The sequence below is a fragment of the Glandiceps talaboti genome, chromosome 5 (genome assembly GCF_964340395.1).
Source record: "Glandiceps talaboti chromosome 5, keGlaTala1.1, whole genome shotgun sequence".
Taxonomy (NCBI): domain Eukaryota; kingdom Metazoa; phylum Hemichordata; class Enteropneusta; family Spengelidae; genus Glandiceps; species Glandiceps talaboti.
In genome coordinates, this window is record NC_135553.1 from 6568984 (window position 1) to 6580000 (window position 11017).

The 11017-nt window shown below is 38.1% G+C and overlaps 1 protein-coding gene across 1 annotated transcript; it reads left to right on the top strand.

Annotated features, from left to right (window-relative positions):
* The first annotated feature begins 8194 nt into the window (after nucleotides 1–8194).
* Nucleotides 8195–9091, top strand: LOC144434939 (transmembrane protein 45B-like). Its single transcript, XM_078123467.1, has one exon. It carries the CDS (start codon nucleotides 8195–8197, stop codon nucleotides 9089–9091), a length of 897 nt encoding a protein of 298 aa, XP_077979593.1.
* Nucleotides 9092–11017: the final 1926 nt, after the last annotated feature.

Sequence of the window (11017 nt, forward strand, 5' to 3'; positions counted from 1 at the left end):
GTATCGAAAGTGGAATTGGGTCACGAGCCACTGAGTATGCACGATTTCCGGCCAATTTCGTCATTCTCCATGGTCTAAGGAACCAGTCATGTTGTTGCCTGGTGATTGGTTGATGATTTGGTCGGAGAAAACGTAGCAAATTTGATTTGATGACCGGCTTCACTTACAAACGAAATCCAAGTAATTTGTAATAGTTCATGAAACCTCAAGTTTTTTTAAATTTATTTATTCATATATTCATTCGCCTATTTATTTGTCATGTGGTCTACTTTTGACTCGTCACTTCTTCATTGAATACTTTTTCTGATAAATTCATCCCGTCACTAGTATTAGTTATGTTACTCAGACTTATTGGACTCCCGCCGACCCTTCCCTTGTTATTGCCCCTTTCCGTAACGTTGCTAGAACCCCCCCCCCCCCCGTTATACTTACTGCTCGGTCCCTAAATGAAACAAGTAGGTTGTTGTATTCGGCAACCAGTGCACGCATGCCACGTATACGTACGCCATACTAAGTCACGCGTATATTACGTATATACAGCGTGTAGTTTGTCAGGGCACAGGGTAGGTAGGTAGGTTATCATACCATCAAATCTCTGACCAAAACTTTCGGTTTGATTAATACTTCAAAACCGATCATCGGCGCACAAGTGACTGTGGTGCACACCTGTATGGGGACCTGTATCGTCCTGGTTACGGTAGTAAAAACACGAGTTTTACGATGTCAACACTCTCTGAAAGTGTTAAATAAGTAGTCCTGCATGTTTGCATTTAATTAAGTCGTCCCTCGTTCCTTCTCCGAAACGCGTGCACCGTCTGAAAGCATGACTATTATAACTGAAGGAACACAGACCGATAACATCGTCCATTTTCCTGTTATGTTTCAATTTTCATGATATTTTCTTTACATTGTTAATTATTAACCACGGGTTTTTTGTCTACGTGCATAGACTACTGAATTGGGCGGTATCTCTCAACGAAAAAAATCAGCATTTTGCCATTCAAAAGAAATCTCCGTGACAGAAATAAACTTCTCCGTTTAATACATTAGCTTATCATGGAACATTTCTTTAAGTCAGAGAGTGACATCGACAAGTGACAAGTCCACATGACCGACTATATAATACATGGTATTTTTGTCTTCCATAGTACAGCTCATGGGCGGGCCATACTTGACGAGGCAGATCTCATGTCTGAATCGTCACAAACCAAGCCCATGGGCTAAATTTTCCCACACTTGTTCAACATGCATTATCTTGAAATGGCCTACTCAAAATTAGCTTTGACCTAGAACTGCCTACAGCTTCACGTAGTTGAATTACAACAATATATTTTCTTCGATCTCATTCTTTGCAAATCGGTCAAAGTACGCAGCTGCAACGACATACGATGAACATTGACACTGGGAACATTCTCATGAGTGACTGGCAAAAAATAGAATATTAGGAATGGAATGATGATAAATGGATTTCTCCTCTCTCATGAATGGAAATAGTGAAATTAGCCTACTTTGAACGTCATTTTAATCACTTTAAAAGGATGTGAAAAGCCATTATGAACACAAAAAGTGTCATTTATACAAGAATCCAATTATGATATGATCAACTTGCAATGGCCTAATGAAATGCATGACATATCCTGACAAGGTGATTCATTGGAGTGTCAACACAATAGCTGATAGTCCTTCATATTAGAAAATTAAAATCGTCACCACAACGTAACCTGTGTTTTTAGGTTCGCTCTTTTAATTTATATAAATCATTGTCATACTTCTCTCTCCTTATCAGTTTTCGTGTCTAATTATAGTGAGCCACGGTGTTAGCCTGGATCCATGTCCATTTCGCGACATTTTTTTTGTCTTTCCATTTTAAAATTATACTTGTATTCTTTTCAAGTCGTTATACAGGGGATTCAGCATGAGCATACAGTTTCAATAAGACTAGAAATCAAGTTCAGTAAGACTGGATACAATGTTTGATCAAACACACTAAAGTTAGCAGAGATTAACCTCTCACTGTGAATAAAGCATTATACAGTGCACGTGTGGTTTACGGTAAAGTTGGTATTTGAAGTATAAATTTGTACAATCCACAAAGTCTGCTATATGTCAGTTGTAATAGAAGTGTGCATACTATTTCATTAACTAAATACAAAGCCTGCAGACGTAGACACATAGTAGGCAATGACTGTATTATCCATATAGTGTCTTTAAAACTTTTTTTGCCAGTCATGATATATCGTCAAATTCAGACTGCATGCTCATTCTGTAAATGTTGTGATGCATATTAATGGTTCTTGTATTTGTTCCTTGATATTTACGATGCTTCTGTCAGAGATCATTTCTAATGTTAAACTAAAGAGTTAACCTGGATCCATCCATACCAGGGTGCTGTTTCGAAACGTTATATAGATACGTCTTTCCGTTTTTACTATTATAATAATGGGGCTATATTCATTCCAACGTACTTCTCGCTTATGATAGAGTTCAAAATCAAGTGACGATGGTCTAGAGGCTATCCTTGGCTTTGAATCCTTGGAACTAGTTGGATTTTGTTCTAGTATACCGCTATTTTATTGCATTATATCACAAAATGTGTATTGATCGCCCAAGGTTATTCTGTACTAGATTCAATGTAGCACCACTGTACATGTTTTATTGCATCACTCTCACGAAATGCCCAAGGATAATGTTCAGTCACCACCCCAACACCCTTTATCAATAACCAGACTTGACTTGACTTCGCCATTGGAAAAAAAAACAAAAAAAAATATAAATCAAGTATCGCATCATTTCCCAGCTCTAAATAAAGTGGCACCTATAACCTATATTTGCAGTACTGAAACTCATGAATAGAAAAATGGACGGTGTGTATAGTAACCATAACCATAACCATTAACCTTAGACCACTGTGGTCCAGAGCTATGGTTTGAGTTTTATCCTCAGAAAACTATGGTGAAACATTTAAGATATATGTGGTCTGAACCTACACACAGGCTGCCTAGTAACCCTCTAACTTAGTAACTATACTGTCTGTAAATTAGATTATTTACGAGACCGAAATATCTTGTTAGATATATTAACCATGCTGAAAGTCGACCCACGCCTTCTGTGACTGGTGTTGGAACAACAACCAAAAACGTCGCCTAGATTTTAAGCAAACATTAAAGCGGTAAATCAAAACTAAAGCGGTAAATCAAAACTGTTTTGTTGTGTACTAATGTAGACTCTAGGATAGAAATAAATGTTGAGGAATGAAATAATAGCAATACTTTTATAATATGAAGTCGGAACTTGTCCAATGAAACCAGAATCGGAAAATATTGAAACATTGTGTTGTGTTTTATGCCTCTTTAATCGTGGGAATTTTGCAATCTGTATAATATGAAAATGTCGGAGTCGTGCATTAAAACATTAATGTGTTACCATGGTAACTATCAATGTTTTCTACTCAATGTTCACTTGATAGTTGTAATTATACATTGTCGTGGTGAAAAACAACACAGGCCTCTTTTTGACATCAACTGTTAAACGTTCGGCCAGGATTTGAGGGAGAAGGTGAAAAATGACTGTGGCTCCCATTGACGTGACGTAGATATGACGTCATAGAGATGTATCTCAAGCACCTTTAAATTGTTTTAAATCTTACTTTCGAGTTCAGTTGTATTGTTTACTTACGATGTTCATTCTATTGGCTGCTAGCTGATCGACAGACAGACAGACAGACAGACAGACAGACAGACAGACAGACAGACAGACAGACAGACAGACAGACAGACAGACAAACAAACAAACAAAGAGACAGGTGAACGAACGGACGCACAGACAGACAGGCAAACAGACGGATGGACCGACCGACCGACGAAAGACAGACAGACAGACAGACAGACAGACAGACAGACAGACAGACAGACAGACAGACAGACAGACAGACAGACAGACAGACAGACAGACAGACAGACAGACAGACAGACCGACCGACCGACCGACCGACCGACCGACCGACCGACCGACCGACCGACAGACAGACAGACAGACAGACAGACAGACAGACAGACAGACAGACAGACAGACAGACAGACAGACAGACAGACAGACAGACAGACAGACAGACAGATAGATGGATAGAAATTAGAAATTAGAAATTAACCCAATAAAACTCATTGAGACCACATGTGATCATTTTAGTGTCAGTTACCCTCTTGTCTAGACACTGTGTATGTATGTGTGATGTGCTACTAGTAATTAATGAAGTTTGAGTCGGCAGCTAGACAGGAGGGTAAAATGACACTAAAATGACCACACATGATCTCAATGATTTTATGGGGTTAAAAGTTTACTTTCCAAATGATAACCAACAAGATTACTTGTCTGCGACAACTTATCAAAACGGGACAGTCCATTAATTCTACCAGTAGATGCATACGCGATGTGTCAACTTCGTCATAACATTACAACCGTACATTCTCTTGCTCCATGTATTCATTTTGCTAGATATCAGAATAACAGGAAAAGTTGAATTAGCAATTCTATTCACGTATTCTGGGCATATTGCCATATGTTTTCATGGGTAACAGTTATCATGAAGATTGTGTTTATTGTTCATTATAATAGCATTGTTATTGAGTTGAGTGGATTTCTTTCTCTATTATTTCAGTAGTTGCCAATTTTGTTGCGAATTCTATCATTGTATTCTTGTATCTCCTTTTTCAATTAAGAAAAATTACCTATATGAGATTGAAAAAAAAAATTATTGATCAGTTCATTTGTATTCAGAGCATAACATCGTTTCTGCAGACTGCACGATTATCATACGTTTTACCTACCAATCCCGCTGGGACTGCAGCCTTAGCTCTCCCTTGACCGCCAGATTACCAAAACGTGAACGGAATACCAACATTTTAAACACTGTATCACTCTCTGAACATGACATGAATCCTTGACCATAGTGTATCAATGATATTACTAGTAAAGCCTACGGAAGACGTATTTGGTGGTTTGCGGTTGGCACCTTACTGGTTAAATTAATTAGCGCCAATGACATTGTAGCACAACTGATTGAACTGACGTTACTGACGTGCTCCAGTGTGCAATTCTCGAAAACCAGAGCATATTATTTTATCTTTGCTGGCGCAACGAAATAATACAGGAGAAATGAAGATGCAATGGGAGATGATGTACCATAGATACTGTGTGCGGCACCTCTATAATTGGTTTCTTTGCATTTGAAGTTGACTGTATGTGTGTAAAAACATCGTTTGTCATGAGTGGACCACCAAATTGAATGTATCTTCATTTCTCCTGTAATACACTCGAGTATAACCGGAGTATGACTGTTCATTGACTCCGGGTTCATCGGGTTAATCATTACAAATGGTCATTCCTACTGACAGAGTAAAACAATCACTGATGTCTCCTCAACACATCTTTTGCGATCCATGGCATGCACGCGACGAATGCTGACTGGACACCAGTGGAAATTGGAATGCTTCCAAAAATGGTTTGACCCTGTGAGCAGAAATTTTATTTTGTACTGATTTCACTGAATATGTAATTACATTTTACAACATTGGAATAATAAAATTTTCAAGTTGCAGTTGGTACTAAATGTCGCTAGGGTACTGTTGAAAATGCGTACCGAAAGGCAGCACGTCTTCAGTCTCCGGACATTTTCCTTTCAATATTTGAATAAAATGTGTTGTTGTTGTTGTTGTTGTTGTTGTTGTTGTTGTTTTTTGTTTGTTTGTTTGTTTATTTGTTTGTTTGTTTTTGTTTGTTTGTTTGTTTGTTTGTTTTTTTAAACACACAACTGTGTGTTTTGTGTAACCTGACTGAGTGACTGCAAAACACTGTCGGGTGAACGTGTAGAGCCCTGACTCAAAACATTTGAAAAAATGACATCAAAAGTCTCCAAATGAGGCTGCTGCCAATCTACACATAATAATTAATAATAATATTAATAATAGCTTGTATTTTCTGAACCAAATCAAGACAGGCACCTTTATACAGGCATGTACTCAACCTATACATGGTCAAAGTTCACCGTAGCCACAGCCCACAAAGCCAGTGGTACCACGCCTGATGAACTTTCATGGGATCCATGCGTTTTAGCACAACTGAAATAAGGTTCAGTAGAGGCATGGTGAAATGTGTGTGTGTGTGTGTGTATGTGTGTGTGTGTGTGTGTGTGTGTGTGTGTGTATGTGTGTGTGTGTGTGTGTGTGTATGTGTGTGTGTGTGTGTGTGCGTGCGTGCGTGCGTACTGTAGATATTGTTCAAAGCTTATTGACACAACTGGCCATATCAACCATGACCACGCCCTTAGGGGGTTGATAGGTAAGTGGATAAACATTCAAAAAGTGTATGCAAATATGCCTAGTAACAAGACCATGCCCATAGCAACAGCCAAATGATGATGTATATTGTAAAGATAACAACATAGATTAATAGACAAGCAGATTGACATTAAAAAAGTGGACATATCTATACATAGCAACAAGACCATGCTCATAAGTACAGCTAAATGACAGCGTACATTGCAAAGATAAAAATAGGGATGATTATAATAGGCAAGTGAATAAACATCCAAAATGTGAATGCACATATGCCTAGCAACAAGCCTAAGCCCATAGCAACATTGAAATAGTTATGTATATGGCAAAAATAACAACATAGATGGTTAGGGATTGGATGACCTTTCAAAAAATTGACATAATTGACCCAGCATTGCAGATTACAGTAAAGTCATGACGTATATAACATTAAAAAAATAACACATAAACTCTACAGTTGTTCTACAACACCACTGGCACTATTTTTTTTGAAAATGTCTTTCACGTGTTTCATCGTGGACAACATGAACTTGAAGGTTATTGAGACACATCTGAACCTTCTTTGAAGTTAATACAATGTATTTATTCTGGTTACACAATATTATTGTAAGTCATATTTTTTCTCAGAAATGTAAAATGGAAATCAATTGTCGTGCGAAGACATCACTTCAATATTTCTCCCATATTAAAATGCTTTTTATCGTTCCGGAATTTAGCACCCAAAACTAACATGTGATGGAACGGTGAAAAAGCCGAGAAACAAAAATTAACGATAACTATCGTATCTTTCGAAATCGGGGATCGTTACCGAATGTTTACAAGCAACGAAATCACATGCACTCATAGTCATCGTATTCAAGTAACATGCGCGTGAGTCCCAACCCACTGGTCGAGTACTTGAAAATCTGAAAAGCAATGCAGAGAGGTTTCATAATAGGACGTGGACTGATGTTGAGCCATACGCGTGTACGTTTAGCAAATTGGTATGCGTGCCAAAGTTTAAACATAACTAAACACTGAGTGTATATGTCTCCGTAGATGTCTATAGCATCACACCCTAGCTTGAGTGACAGAAGGAAAGCCAGGGATAGTACTAGTGGATTTGAAGACAGACAGACAGACAGACAGACAGACAGACACTGTGATAAACGGAAGGAGTAGGAATAACACACATCCTGTAATGAGAGGCCTATGTTAGGCTAATTTGATAGCTTTTATTGAAATTAATTCAAATTCAACTCTGAATGGACTACAGGAAAACGTTAACCTATGATATTTCTAAAGTTCCCTGTGTTGGCCCCTTCCTTCATCTATATAGCTGATACTTCCCAAAATATGTAAAGAATGTGTTGAGCGGTCGACCTTTTTATACACACTTCTCCTTCGCTGTCCGGTTACTAGATGATTTACGAAGAAGTAGTTTGAATATACAGTGATATTTATAGGGCGGGTTCACTTATATTTGAAGAGGCTGTGTACACTACGTGGTGTTTCATTGGAGCAAGTGCAGTGTGTGAGTGTGTTGCCCTGCTATAGCTTGCTGACATTATAAACCCAGGCCATTGATTCCTGGCTAGACGTGCCTCACGCGTGTATGCGACCAGGTCGCCACTTTCACCACGATTCAAGTTCACGCACCGGCAGTCTAAACAGATGGTGAGTACTTTTTTACAAGTACAAATAAACTTGTCCTGACAACTGGATATAGCTGAGCAAGACCCAAACAGCCATTGTCGATCGTGCGGAAAGACCGCGACAAGGAACTGTTACGGTTCAAGTTACATGACTGTATAGCAACCATCCAAACCATCGCTTTCGGGAGAGCACATTTCTCTGTCCGTGTGACTCTTTCGAAGCTCGACGCCATGACCGTGACTGAACCTCAAACAGGGACATTCGGAGGCCATGTCTTACCGGGATCTCTTTTCATCATAGCAGGCATCTGGTGGGCATTCCACGTCATCAGATCGCTAGTTACTTTACCACAAAGTCATCTCCATGACAACAAAGCCCACAGACGTCAATCATCACGAAATATAAGGATTCTGGTATTCGAAAAACCACTAGTGGCAGAGGGAATCTTTATTTTGGTAGGATGTGTGTCTGGTATCTGTGTGGAAGCTTCATCGACAGAGGGTCACGTAGTTATAGATGGAGTCTTCGTTCATGTCAACGACTTGCACCACATTACCATGTATGCATTTTTCGCATTGGCTGGGTTGGTAGATATATTGAGTCAATCGTGTGTGGCAGTGAAACCAGGTCGTGAGAAGCTGTACCTGTCTATAGCATTTGCTGTTGAGGGTTTGCTATTTTATCTGCATGGACATGAGAGACCACCCCTAGATATAATGCTACATAATTTACTGGTGTTTGCCTGTTTCGGCTGTGCACTATTTGCCTTCATCGAAGTGTGGTTTCCACAAGAGCGTTTTCTCCCCTTCATTCGTGTCGGGTTCTTACTATTGCAAGGAAGCTGGTTTTACCAAATTTCGTTCATGTTATTTAATCCTTTTGGAGATCCATGGGATATGGAATTGGAGTCAAACTTGGCTGTTGTGCCTATGATATTCGCCTGGCATGTATTTGGCGTTATTACTTTCCTCAATATATTCTATTTTGCCTTGGTCCACCGTTATCGTTCAGGATATTCAGCTTTAACTTCAGCCAGCTGCAACGATGTAGACAATTATTTCGAACTGAAAATTGAGGCAGAGACAGCAAACCTTCTCAATGAAAGTGAAATTCGAGATGAAGAGTAGGACATGACAACAATTATCATTATCGGCGGCAATTACAGACAGTCAATTAGGTAGCATATCATGTACTTCGTCAATGGAAAACACTCAACGATAACAAATAGCCTCCAAATGGTCCTTTAGACTAACCTATAATTTTGGTGTGTATTAATTAATCAAGTCACTTTTTAACTTGATCTTATTTTTTAGTAGATTTGACAAGTAAACTGACTGAACCATGAATGATTTGGTATCAACCGTATTGATGAAGGCCAAGTCTACCTGATAATTCAGTGGGCTTCCATCCATGCATGCATGCATGTTCGTTCGTTCGTTCTTTTGTTTGTTTGTTTGTTTGTTTGTTTGTTTGTTTGTTTGTTTGTTTGTTTGTTTGTGTGTTTGTTTGTTTGTTTGTTTGTTTGTGTGTTATAACAAGTTATTGACCGTCTTCGCCATTGTTGTAACTTTCATATTTTTACAACCCGTTTCTAACTATTTTAGCAAAACATAAGCTTGTGATTATTACAAGATTAGCATGTCACCGAATCACATTTCTCGCTTTCAAAAGCCACCATATTATTTCCATGGCACTATATAAAGGGTAAAACGTGTGACATTATATTTTTATCATACCACTACCTGGACCAACCATGGTACGAACGACTAGAGTATATAAACTTACAGCGAACAATTTTACTATTAATATTTTTACATATGGTTAATTTAACGCCTTTATTCGAAATCAAATTTGTACAAATGAATTATACCACATGGAGCTCGTGCAATAATATAGCTTACATATATATTTTGAATATTGCCGGGATACTATGAAGTAGAACACCAATTTAGACGGAAATTTCAATGGCGAATAATGATTTATGTGTGACATGTTCTCAGTTATGGATTTTAAGGGACAAAATGTCGCCTATCAAGAGGCAGTGTGAGTCTCGTAACTCAACGACCATGAATTAAAATTCCATACGTCACGAAAAAAAAAAGTGATTTAGGTAAAAATTCCTCACGTCACACGCAATGGTGATTTCGGTAATGGCACACTTTACCATAAATGATGGTTCGGGAAATTGCACACGTGCCATAGCAACGGATAATATCAGTAAAACATAACATTAAACACGCCTTTAAAAATATGATTTATTAAAGTAAAACTCAATGCCATTGTACTCCGTAAATGGTAATTTAGGCGAAACTTTACACACCACTATACATCGTTAAGTTGACGCCCCCATCCCCCATATTAATGCGAAAGTATTACATTGTTCATACATACATACATACATACATACATACATACATACATACATACATACATAAGACAAGCTCAACTTAACATTCTCATTGGAGTCTGTTATAAAGTAAACATCGGTCCCTGAAGTACTGCCAAAGGTCGGCCTAAATTTTATTATACTCTATCCAGAGACTTTTATTAAATGGATCTGAGGATGTGATGTGAAGCTTGTGCTAGGATAATGCGTTATAGCATTATAATTTGATAACGAGACTGGATTTAGAAATCAATACAAAACACGCTTGCTCAGAATGTAAGCCGCTTTCTGATTAAAATATCTGTCTGTTATGATGTTGATTGGGATTTGCCAACATCAGAGTAAGTACAAGTTGTTTATTATCTACATTGCATTGAAGTATGCTGTCTGATAAGTCTAGCTTTATTAATGACTGCTGTCTGAGGAATCTCATTGTACATTTAGATAAGACATTGTGTTAGTTTATATTACTTTTACGTTTCATGTATTTTTATTTTCCTTTTCTATAAAAGAAAAGCCACGATGATTAATAGGACCACAAAAGGAATATTAGCATAGCTGGTAATTTTATGCAATTTGTTTGATATTTTAAAAGTGATACGGCAATTTGATTAAACTTGGTATGCCTCTACCAATACTAATGATAAACTTAAGAAGTCACAGATGT

What these genes read in the sequence shown, in the direction of transcription:
- LOC144434939 (XM_078123467.1), top strand. Translation starts at nt 8,195, where the DNA reads ATGACCGTGACTGAACCTCAAACAGGGACATTCGGAGGCCATGTCTTA.